The following is a 12,436-nucleotide window of genomic DNA, read 5'->3' as shown; positions in this document are numbered from 1 at the left end:
GGGAATGGTTTTAAACTGCAAGAGGGGAGATTGAGATGAGATGTGAGGAAGAAATTCTTGGCTGTGAGGGTGGTGAGACCCTGGCCCAGGTTGCCCAGAGAAGCTGTGGCTGCCCCCTCCCTGGCAGTGTTCAAGGCCAGGTTGGATGGGGCTGGGAGCAACCTGGTCTGGTGGAAGGTGTCCCTGCCCGTGGCAGGGGGTTGGGACTGGATGGGCTTTAAGGTCTCTTCCAACCCAAACCAGTCTGTGATCCTCAGTGGACCCTCAGTGGCTACAAACGCCGCTCCCTCCAGCACACGCAGAGGTGTCCATCTTCCAGCCCTGTATCGAAGGACAGCACTTGGTTGCGCTCTTGGCGACGGGGGACGGAGCACAGCCCGCGTGCAGACTCACGGCAGGGACCCATCGCTGCCTTTCGGGTCAAGAGCGAAGCCACTCGCTGTCCCAGCCAAGGACTCCTCTCCCTCAGGCTCCTCCTCGGCATCCCGAGGGCAACGTAAACCAGCCCAGGCGGTTGGACTCTCATCAGCCGGGGTGTTGGCTCCCTTCTTGGAAAAGGCTCGTTTTCAATTTACAGCTCTGTTGAGAACGCCAAGTGTTTTTCCTCCCCAATTTCAAGAGACTCTTGCCAAGACATTCCAAGTTCTCAGACAAGCCCACGCTCTCTGCCCTGCGCATCGGTGCTAAAGCTCTTCCATACTAGGGCCGTCAGAATCCCAAACCACCAAAATATTTCTGTTTAAAGGAGAAATTCCCCTACACTGTGACGCAGAATGGGAGGGAACTGCATCCTCAAGATCACAGAATCACAGAATCAACCAGGTTGGAAGAGCCCTCTGGGATCATCGAGTCCAACCATTGCCCTGACACCACCATGGCAACTAGACCATGGCACTAAGGGCCATGTCCAGTCTTTTCTTAAAGCCCTCCAGAGATGGTGACTCCACCACCTCCCTGGGCAGCCCCTTCCAATGGCTAATGACCCTTGCTGAGAAGAAATGCTTCCTGATGTCCAACCTGAACCTCCCCTGGCGAAGCTTGAGGCTGTGTCCTCTTGTCCTAGCGCTGGTTGCCTGGGAGAAGAGGCCGACTCCCACTGTGCTACACCCTCCCTTCAGGTAGTTGTAGACTGCACTAAGGTCACCTCTGAGCCTCCTCTTCTCCAGGCTAAAATCCAGGTTTTAAATCTCCAGGCTAAGATCATCCTCTAAGGCACCCTAACACCGTATTTCCCCTCATGACCATTCTTCTCCTCCCAGCACAGCTCATATTGTCCTATGTTGGTTATGGACAAAGCCACGTTTTCTGTGTCCATCCCCGTGCAAACCCAGCCAGTTCAGCCATGCTGGTTTCATGTGCACTGAGCTCCACGAGGTGACAAAGTGCCTTCAGAGCTCCACTTGTAATGAAGGCAAAAAACGAAGACCCACCCAGGGGCTTCACAATTCAGGAGCAGATCTTCAATACAATCAGGAGATCTTCAATACAGATCTTCATACAACCTTCAACCATCAGTAGGATGTGCTAAGACATGAACTTTTTTACCTTCATGGGTCATTTAAGCGACTGGAAAGTGTCACTGTTGAAGGATGTTCTCAAAAAGTACTTTGAACAAAAAATGTGTTTTTTGTATCAATCTTCCCAACTCTTCAAGAGTGTATCAGAGCTGTTCATCAAGTAACAGCGCTAGCAGGTGGTGGGCAACTGGAAAGGCATCACACGCCTTCCGGAGGTCTGTTCAGCACTGAATCTCAATGAGCCAGGAAAGGAGCTAACTGCAAGCTCTAGAAGAGATTTATGAGCAGAACTTCAGAACAAGTCCACAGGAATGTGCTGCTGGGAGCTTTTGCCATTTCTACAGTGGCCGAGGAGCACAGCTGAACCTTGCTGGGGCACAAGGGTAGAGTCATAGAATCATAGAATGGTTTGGGTTGGAAGGGACCTTAAAGCCCATCCAGTTCCAATCCCCTGCCACGGGCAGGGACACCTTCCACCAGATCAGGTTGCTCCAAGCCCCATCCAACCTGGCCTTGAACACTGCCAGGGAGGGGGCAGCCACAGCTGCTCTGGGCAACCTGGGCCAGGCTCTCACCACCCTCACAGCCAACAATTTCTTCCCAATATCTCATCTCAATCTCCCCTCTTTCAGTTTAAAACCATTCCCCCTCAGTCCTGTCACTCCATGCCCTTGTCAAAAGCCCCTCTCCAGCTTTCCTGTAGCCCCTTCAGGCACTGGAAGGTGCTAGAAGGTCTCCCCGGACCCTTCTCTCCTCCAGGCTGAACAGCCCCAGCTCTCTCAGCCTGTCTCCAGAGCAGAGGGGCTCCAGCCCTCTGAGCATCTCCGTGGCCTCCTCTGGACTCGCTCCAACAGCTCCGTGTCCTTCTGCTGTTGGGGGCCCCAGAGCTGGACGCAGCACTGCAGGGGGGTCTCCCGAGAGCGGAGCAGAGGGGCAGAATCCCCTCCCTCGCCCTGCTGGCCACGCTGCTGGGGATGCAAAGGCCTGTTCTCCTGTTTGGAGGAGAACTAGATCAATCCTCTCCAAGAAGCCCCACAACAGCCACCTCCCATTTCTTGGGCTCCAGCTGAGGGCCCTCTGCAGAGGACAGGCTGCACACCCTGCAGAAACATCTCAATCTGCTCCGGGGTAAGACTCAAGCTATGCTTAGTGTATGTGGGTTTGTGTTTCTTCCTAGCTGGCTTCCGAGCATTAGTTAAACTTCCCAGGCATGTCTTGTTTACGTGGCTCTGTCCTCAGCAGCAGACCCCAAGGTCGTTCCCCACACGGCACATTCACAGCAGCCGGCGTTTGGATCCCTGGTGACCCGCTCTTCAGGGACACCCAGCAGAGACCTCCCGCCCTGGATGCGGCTCCGCTGCTCCGGAGCTGGATCTTGAGAAGGAATTCCCGTGTCCTTCTGGTTGTAGGAAAAAAAAAAACCTTTTTCTTCAGGGTATGTCTTCTGTATTCTTTGGAACTAGATGATCTTTAAGGTCTCTTCCAACCCAAACCATTCTATGTCCAACCTGCAATGTCCAACTACACAAAGCTTTGTGGAACCAGCTGTGGATGGGAGCCGGCTCCGTGGCAGGCAGAGAGGAAATGTGCTTCAGTCTATCTCCGTGCCAAAAAACAAGCAGGTCACATATCTGCATGACTGGCAGGGGAACGTGCCCACCTTGGCACCATCGCCGTGGTACTCTCTCCAGTGTTTGACACCAACCGATGCGATCACACTCGAAGAAGAAAGGCTTTCAAGCAACGCTCGCGTGCAGGACAATTCCCTGAGGGCTGTCATGAGCACGTAGGCAAGAAATTGGGCTGCAGTCTAGTGGGTACGTTGTATGGTTTCCAAAGACTTGGCTGTTTGGGAAGGTCTCCATCGCAGGTTGATGTCACAAAATCACAGAATCACAGAATCAACCAGGTTGGAAGAGCCCTCTGGGATCATCGAGTCCAACCGTTGCCCTGACACCACCATGGCAACTAGACCAGGGCACTAAGTGCCATGGCCAGGCTTTTCTTAAACCCCTCCAGAGATGGGGACTCCACCACCTCCCTGGGCAGCCCCTTCCAATGGCTAATGACCCTTGCTGAGAAGAAATGCTTCCTGATGTCCAACCTGACCCTCCCCTGGCCAAGCTTGAGGCTGTGTCCTCTTGTCCTAGCGCTGGTTGCCTGGGAGAAGAGGCCGACTCCCACTGCGCTACAACCTCCCTTCAGGTAGTTGTAGACTGCACTAAGGTCACCTCTGAGCCTCCTCTTCTCCAGGCTAAACACCCCCAGCTCCCTCAGCCGTTCCTCGCAGCTCAGACCCTCCAGACCCTTCCCCAGCTTCGTCGCCCTCCTCTGCACTCGCTCCAACACCTCAACATCTCTCTTGAAGTGCGGGGCCCAGAACTGGACACAGGATTCAAGGTGCGGCCTCACCAGTGCCCAGTACAGAGGGACGATCCCTTCCCCAGACCGGCTGGCTACACTATTCCTGATAGAGGCCAGGATGCCATTGGCCTTCTTGGCCACCTGGGCACCTGTCTATCAGCACCCCCAGGGCTCTTTCTAACCACTCTTCCCCCAGCCTGTAGAGCTGCAGGGGGTTGTTGTGGCCCAAGTGTCAGACCCGGCACTTGTTCTTGTTGAACCTCACGCCGTTGGTCTCGGCCCATCTATCCAACCTGTCCAGATCCCTCTGCAGACCCTTCCTACCCTCCAGCAGATCGACGCTCCCACCCAGCTTTGGGATCATCTGCAAATTTACTGAGGGTGCACATTGCTTCTGATTGCTTCTACTGTTTCAATGTGCTTTTCCCCATCAAAAGCCGGGGTGAAACAACCTGATCACCTGGATGACAGATTCTGAGTGTGCTGGATCACCTTACGCTCCTTTAAGAGGCTCTTCTTGCCCTCTAGGTACAGATTTACGCTGTCCTTTTGGGGGGTGGGGATCCTGATGTACTTTCAGAGTGAGTCAGACTGGGAGTAGAAACCACTGCACATTTTACTGCTCCTACATAATTAAATGTGGTAAATAACTATGAATCCCAGAATCAATGAGGTTGGAAGAGCCCTCTGGGATCATCGAGTCCAACCATTGCCCTGACACCACCATGGCAACTAGACCAGGGCACTAAGTGCCATGGCCAGGCTTTTCTTAAACCCCTCCAGAGATGGGGACTCCACCACCTCCCTGGGCAGCCCCTTCCAATGGCTAATGACCCTTGCTGAGAAGAAATGCTTCCTCATGTCCAACCTGACCCTCCCCTGGCCAAGCTTGAGGCTGTGTCCTCTTCTCCTAGCGCTGGCTGCCTGGGAGAAGAGGCCGACTCCCACTGCGCTACAACCTCCCTTCAGGTGGTTGTAGACTGCACTAAGGAAGTACCTATTTGAAATTAGACAACGCCGTGGAAAGGAAGAGTGACCGCTGCTGAATCCCGAAGGATGCGAACTGCTCCCATCCGCTGTCCGCAGTTGGATGTTTTGCTCCTTAAAGCAGCGAAGTTCTGATGCAGGAGGAGAGCTCTCCTTGCCAACAACAGCAACTACAGAGAGCCAAGTCTTCCCAGAAATTCGGAAACTATTTTTTTAGAACCACTAATGACAACTAGAGCGGAACCAGAACTAAACAAACAGACAGAACACAACATATAAACAACGTGGGAAGGAAACAAAACTGCATGGGAGCACGTCTGGCCACGCTTGACCGTGCGTCAGCGTGCACTGGGGCCGACCGTGGAGCCGGAGATGTTGGTGTCACGGAATCACAGAAGCACAGAACCGTTTGGGTTGGAAAGGACCTTTAAGATCATGGAGTCCAACCCTTAACCCAGCACTGCCAAGGCCACCACTAACCCATGGCCCTCAGCACCACATCTACACGGCTTTTGAATCCCTCCAGGGATGGGGACTCCACCACTGCCCTGGGCAGCCTGTGCCAGTGCTTGACAGCCCTTTCCATGAAGACATTGTCCCTGATCTCCAACCTAAACCTCCCCTGGCACAACTTGAGGCCGGTTCCTCTCGTCCCATCACTTGCTCCCTGGGAGAAGAGACCGACCCCCCCTCGCTACACCCTCCTTTCAGGCAGTTGTAGAGAGCGAGAAGGTCTCCCCTCAGCCTCCTTTTCTCCAGGCTAAACCCCCCCAGGTCCCTCAGCCGCTCCCCATCACACTTGTGCTCCAGACCCTTCCCCAGCCCCGTTGCCCTTCTCTGGACTCGCTCCAGCACCTCAAGGTCTTTCTTGCCGTGAGGGGCCCAAAACTGCACCCAGGATTCGAGGTGCGGCCTCACCAGTGCCGAGCACAGGGGGATGATCCCTGCCCTGGTCCTGCTGGCCACACTAGTGCTGGTACAAGCCAGGATGCTGGTGGCCTTCTTGGCCACCTGGGCACACTGCTGGCTCATATCCAGCTGCCATCGACCAACACCCCCAGGTCCTTTTCCCCCAGGCACTTTCCAGCCACTCTCCCCCAGCCTGTAGCGGTGCGGGCGGGTGTTGTGCCCCACGTGCAGGACCCGACACTTGGCCTTGTTGAACCTGCCACTTTGCTCAGGTGGCTTCACTGCCATGTTTCAAGATTGCAGTAAGACGAGGGAGTTTTTACCACTCAGGCTGTCATGTGGCACACCACAAGTACAAACACCCACCACGTCACCACCTCAGAGCAGCTCAAGCGAGCACACACACAGGTTTATGTGCAGCCCGGGTTGAATCACAACCTTGCAGGAGAGACTGACAGTTGAATGCTCCAACTGGGTGGTCCATAAAACCTACCTTTCTTGAAGGTCATGGAGGGACTGTTCAGCTCTGTGGAGTCCCTCCAGGTCTTTCATCATCTTCTTCATGTGCTCCTTCGAATAGCGATTCTGGATGTAGGCAAACCAGCAGCCACCCACGCCGATGACGATGGACACCACCAGCATGAAGTCCTTCAGGTGGTTGTGACGAGTCACTGGAAGAGACCAGAGATACTACTGAACTCAAAGGAACATGGAAGAGACCAGAGATACTACTGAACTCAAAGAAACATGACAATTAACTCCACAATGCTTCACCCACACCAGAGCTCGACGTGAGAACTTAGGATAACGCTAGAAGGAATCATGGCCCAGGTTTCACCAAGGCTAAGTTGAGACTTCAGGGAAAAAAAAAGCAGCTTGACAACAGTTATTCAACTTGAATGGGGAAGAAAAAAAGAAGAAAAAATAAGATTAAACTGAAAATCTTATTGATATAATTTGCCTGGTAATACACGATACAGGAGAGCCTCCATGTTAGGACCCCCAGAAGAGCTGTGCTCTTTTAGGACATGACGTACAAAAATTTAAGAGCTAAGAAGAAAATATCTTTGTTGAAAAAGTATGAGACTGATCACAGAGATGGGGCAGCTCAAGTATCACATTGTCAAGCTGCAAAAATTCTGCATCAGAATTACAACTCAACGTGGAAACCTTTCAATGGTTTTCAACTGTTCTTCAACAGTTACTTCACCAGGGGAGGTCCAGGTTGGACATTAGGAGGCATTTCTTCTCAGCAAGGGTCATTAGACACTAGAAGAGGCTGCCCAGGGAGGTGGTGGAGTCACCATCTCTGGAGGGGTTTGAGAAAAGACTGGACATGGCACTTAGTGCCATGGTCTAGTTGCCATGGTGGTGTCAGGGCAATGGTTGGACTCGATGAGCCCAGAGGGCTCTTCCAACCTCACTGACTCTGGGATTCTGTGACAATACACTTTTTTTTTTTAAAATAAGTGTGACATTTACCTCTGGAATTTTATGGACTGAACATAATCTACTGCTGAAAAATAACCAAGGCCATCTGCCACCTGAAGAGTTTAATCAATAAGCAGTGATGTGCGTCCGCTAGTGCCCTCCCCAGCCCTCCAGCACTTCATTGCTCTAGTAATGGCTTTAATGCAAACAAACGTGTAATCCCGGCTCGGAGCAGAAATCCTGCGTGCTCTGTGGGGGGTACGGGCTGTGTGCACCGCTGGGACATAGACACCACAGCGATCCCTTAGACACACAAATGTAAGAGGAGAAAGAGCATTCTTGTTCAGCACCTTCCAGTGCCTGAAGGGGCTACAGGAAAGCTGGAGAGGGGCTTTTGACAAGGGCGTGGAGTGACAGGACGAGGGGGAATGGTTTTAAACTGAAAGAGGGGAGATTGAGATGAGATCTGAGGAAGAAATTCTTGGCTGTGAGGGTGGTGAGAGCCTGGCCCAGGTTGCCCAGAGAAGCTGTGGCTGCCCCCTCCCTGGCAGTGTTCAAGGCCAGGTTGGATGGGGCTTGGAGCAACCTGGTCTGGTGGAAGGTGTCCCTGCCCATGGCAGGGGGTTGGGACTGGATGGGCTTTAAGGTCCCTTCCAACCCCAAACCAGTCTGGGATTACAGCCAAAACACGTGTGTCACAGAAGCAGAGCTGGGGCTGGCGGGGCAGGGCACCTGGGGCAGGCTGTTCACTTGGGAGGTGGAAACCCAAAGACATAAGGTGAAGCAAAGCATGGGATGGGGGTGGCTGGGGGCTGCCCAACAGCCCTGCACCAGATCTGCCCGGTGCAGGGACAGCGATGCTGTTCCCCTGCCCGCAATGGAGGGGCTTGCCCCACGAGGGGGATGGATGGGGCCTTTCTCCAAACGTTCAGCAGACACCCAAGCACCATCTCCCCTGATCTTCGCGAACGCCACCACGTGATCCATCATCTAACGCGCCACAGGAGAGATCAATCAATCTGTGAAAACATTCACTCGTAAATCCAACACTAAAGAGAGAAACAAGATTCCTCCTGCCGGATTATCACAACATCCTCTTCCTAAGGAGCAGCCCCTGGCAAGTTGCTGCAGGTAGGTCACAGAATCACACAGAATCACAGAATCAATGAGGTTGGAAGAGCCCTCTGGGATCATCGAGTCCAACCATTGCCCTGACACCACCATGGCAACTAGACCAGGGCACTAAGTGCCATGGCCAGGCTTTTCTTAAACCCCTCCAGAGATGGGGACTCCACCACCTCCCTGGGCAGCCCCTTCCAATGGCTAATGACCCTTGCTGAGAAGAAATGCTTCCTAATGGCCAACCTGACCCTCCCCTGGCCAAGCTTGAGGCTGTGTCCTCTTGTCCTGTCGCTGGTTGCCTGGGAGAAGAGGCCGACTCCCGCTTCACTACAACCTCCCTTCAGGTAGTTGTAGACTGCACTAAGGTCACCTCTGAGCCTCCTCTTCTCCAGGCTAAACACCCCCAGCTCCCTCAGCCGTTCCTCGGAGGTGATGCTGAATCCCTTTTATTGTGCGTTTTGAGAAGCCTGCTAGGCTGACTTGCTCAGATGGTTTGTTTTCCACCCCCTCACACCTATTACACCTTTCCTCTCCTCCAGTTTGCTCCACCGTTGCCATGACCGGCATTGCCCAGCCTGCAGCCAGCGCAGCCGCCTCCCCAGCCGCTCAGCCCAATGCCCCAAGCTGAGGTGTCGCACAGGGAAATACCTGCCAGCCCCACCTCGAGCTGATTCATCTCCTCCCCAGGGCCAGCGGCTCTCAGCTCCACCAAACATCCTTCCTCTTCAGCAGCTCTCGCTCAGGACAAGCAGAGAAGGGAACTCGAAGGAAAACTCAGCTTGGCTGGAAATGCAGCTTTTTCGCTTCCTAGAGCTTTTCTTTGTAAGATACAGAATTAGTGGCTTCATCCCTAGGAAGAAATGTGTGGGTTTCTACAACTACTTGAAGGGAGGTTGTAGCGCAGTGGGAGTCGGCCTCTTCTCCCAGGCAACCAGCGCTAGGACAAGAGGACACAGCCTCAAGCTTGGCCAGGGGAGGGTCAGGTTGGACATTAGGAAGCATTTCTTCTCAGCAAGGGTCATTAGCCATTGGAAGGGGCTGCCCAGGGAGGTGGTGGAGTCCCCATCTCTGGAGGTGTTTAAGAAAAGACTAGACATGGCACTTAGTGCCCTGGTCTAGTTGCCATGGTGGTGTCAGGGCAATGGTTGGACTCGATGAGCCCAGAGGGCTCTTCCAACCTCATTGATTCTGTGATTTTATGTTTGTTAGCAATTAAGTGGGGTTTCCCTGAGAGGCATTTCACAAAGTCCCTCTCAAGAACACGTTTGCTGTGCACAATGCCACCCCCCACGCCAAGCCACCCCAAAGCCAACCACCCCACCCCATCTTTCTGAACTGGCCAACAGAAGTGCCTGGAATGTGGCAAATCAACGACTGTCGTTTCAAAACAGCTTAAATGGTGTTTTGGTGAAAACCCCAGAGGGTCCTGTCAGTCTGCTGGGAGAGGCAGTGGGAGGCACAGAGCGGGGTGGCTGCTCGCACGCCGAGGAGCGTGCAAGGACGGCCATCACCGTTGTACCAGCCCTTTCACACCGTGATGCTGCTGTGAAACAACCAGTTGGATGCAACACGTTTCCTGGGCTCAATCAATCTCTCTTATTTCCTTCGAAGCACCACAAAGGATTCATTCAAAATCCTGGTTACTGCATCCATCCTCATCCATCCACTGAGGCCATAGCAGCGATGCCCACACGTGAGCCTGGCCCTCGCACTGCACACTCTCATCCCCACACAGCCAAACCCAAACATCATCTTGGCAGTACTCTGTCGGTGCACGCCGTGTACCCCTGGTACAGCTCCATCACATACCCTTGTGGCAGGAGTCACTCTTGGTGTCATCTACATGGTGTACACCAGTGCCATGCATGACCACGAGCGTCAGATGGGCACCACCAACGTTCTAGTCTATAAAAGACACGGGAACTCTGTAAATCACTGAAAATCACGTGGGATTTGTCAGCATGAGGAAGGGGACCAGCTGCCCCTTCAGAAACTCACTACAGGAAAGACCTTGAGGTGCTGGAGCGAGTCCAGAGAAGGGCAACAGGGCTGGGGAAGGGTCTGGAGCACAAGTGTGATGGGGAGCGGCTGAGGGACCTGGGGGGGTTTAGCCTGGAGAAAAGGAGGCTGAGGGGAGACCTTCTCGCTCTCTACAACTGCCTGAAAGGAGGGTGTAGCGAGGGGGGGTCGGTCTCTTCTCCCCGGTCACAAGCGATGGGACGAGAGGAACCGGCCTCAAGTTGTGCCAGGGGAGGTTTAGATTGGAGATCAGGGACAATGTCTTCCTGGAAAGGGTTGTCAAGCACTGGCACAGACTGCCCAGGGCAGTGGTGGAGTCCCCATCCCTGGAGGGATTTAAAAGCCGTGTAGATGTGGTGCTGAGGGCCAGGGGTTAGTGGTGGCCTTGGCAGTGCTGCGTTAAGGGTTGGACTCAATGATCTTAAAGGTCCTTACCAACCCAAACGGTTCTGTGGTTCTGTGTTCAGTAGCCGGCGAGAGTAAGTCCTGCAGGACAAGTCACCCTTCTCCAGGGTAACGAGAGTCCTCCCAGGTTAGAACAGTGAGAAAACTGCAAGTAAGAACAGGAGACGTGTTCTGGCATAAAACACCTTTTCTGGGATAGCTCTTGTCAAGCTCAGGCCACCCACGACGAGCCAAGGTGGGCCGCCCTGCCCTGCCCTGCAGCAGTCGTTCTCGGCAGCCCCGGGCTCCCTGCCCAGCGCAGGTCAGAAGAATCACAGAATCACAGACTGGTTTGGGTTGGAAGGGACCTTAAAGACCATCCTGTTCCACCCCCCTGCCACGGGCAGGGACACCTTCCACCAGACCAGGTTGCTCCAAGCCCCATCCAACCTGCCCTTGAACACTGCCAGGGAGGGGGCAGCCACAGCTGCTCTGGGCAACCTGGGCCAGGGTCTCACCACCCTCACAGCCAAGAATTTCTCCCTCAGATCTCATCTCAATCTCCCCTCTTTCAGTTTAAAACCGTTCCCCCTCGTCCTGTAACTCCATGCCCTTGTAAAAAGTCCCTCTCCAGCTTTCCTGTAGGCCGGGAGACATTCATCTCTCCGACCCGCTGCTGCAACCTGTCCAAAGACCCATGTCAATCAGAAAAAGCCGGTGTTTCCCACGCATCCCGCCTGCCCGTCACCGCTCCTGTGCACGAGGGACGGGGCTGGTCTCTCCCATCACAGATGGCATCGCTTTTCCCTCCACCCACCCGCCAAGGCTCGTGCTCCTACAGCACGTACCGGTGGGGTGACCCTTCGGGGTGTCCTATCGCCAAGGCAACACACGATAATCACAGAATCACTGAGGTTGGAAGAGCCCTCTGGGCTCATCGAGTCCAACCATTGCCCTGACACCACCATGGCAACTAGACCAGGGCACTAAGTGCCATGTCCAGGCTTTTCTTCAACCCCTCCAGAGATGGTGACTCCACCACCTCCCTGGGCAGCCCCTTCCAATGGCTAATGACCCTCGCTGAGAAGAAAAAATCTTTCTCCTCTCACTTTTCTTGCTGCTTTTCAACTTGTCGTAGCAGAACTTTCTGTTATTTTAGCTATTTAGTCCCTGCAGCACCCTGTGCCAGAGGCCAGCCGCCCAGCGAGGTTTTACAGCCGACGCTCAGATTGTTTGTGTCCGGTTTATTGCAACTTAAATCACGCTGCGTTTCGCCCTCGCCTGCGCACGGGCTGGCACAGCCTGTTCTCCCCGCTTGCGTGTGGCCTCTCCTGCGCCGCTTCACCCCTTCGCTCCCAGCACCAGGAACTGCAACTGGGCAAACTTAGAATCACAGAATCCCAGACTGGTTTGGGTTGGGAGGGACCTTAAAGCCCATCCAGTCCCAACCCCCTGCCACGGGCAGGGACACCTTCCACCACACCAGGTTGCTCCAAGCCCCATCCAACCTGGCCTTGAACACTGCCAGGGAGGGGGCAGCCACAGCTTCTCTGGGCAGCCTGGGCCAGGCTCTCACCACCCTCACAGCCAAGAATTTCTTCCTCACATCTCATCTCAATCTCCCCTCTTTCAGTTTAAAACCGTTCCCCCTTGTCCTGTCACTCCAGGCCCTTGTCAAAAGCCCCTCTCCAGCTTTCCTGTAG

General features: G+C 54.1%; 1 protein-coding gene across 11 annotated transcripts in view; it reads right to left on the bottom strand.

Annotated features, from left to right (window-relative positions):
• Positions 1–12,436, bottom strand: part of STIM1 (stromal interaction molecule 1) — a 98,910-nt gene that overhangs the window by 29,001 nt on the left and 57,473 nt on the right. For all 11 annotated transcript variants that reach the window (XM_068395474.1, XM_068395479.1, XM_068395476.1 and 8 more), the window contains one exon: positions 6,271–6,448. In XM_068395474.1, the coding sequence (XP_068251575.1) occupies positions 6,271–6,448 (178 nt within the window). The remainder of the gene's footprint in view (positions 1–6,270; positions 6,449–12,436) is intronic.

The sequence above is a fragment of the Nyctibius grandis genome, chromosome 2 (genome assembly GCF_013368605.1).
Source record: "Nyctibius grandis isolate bNycGra1 chromosome 2, bNycGra1.pri, whole genome shotgun sequence".
NCBI classification, from domain to species: domain Eukaryota; kingdom Metazoa; phylum Chordata; class Aves; order Nyctibiiformes; family Nyctibiidae; genus Nyctibius; species Nyctibius grandis.
This window is presented reverse-complemented; position numbering and strand designations above follow the sequence as displayed.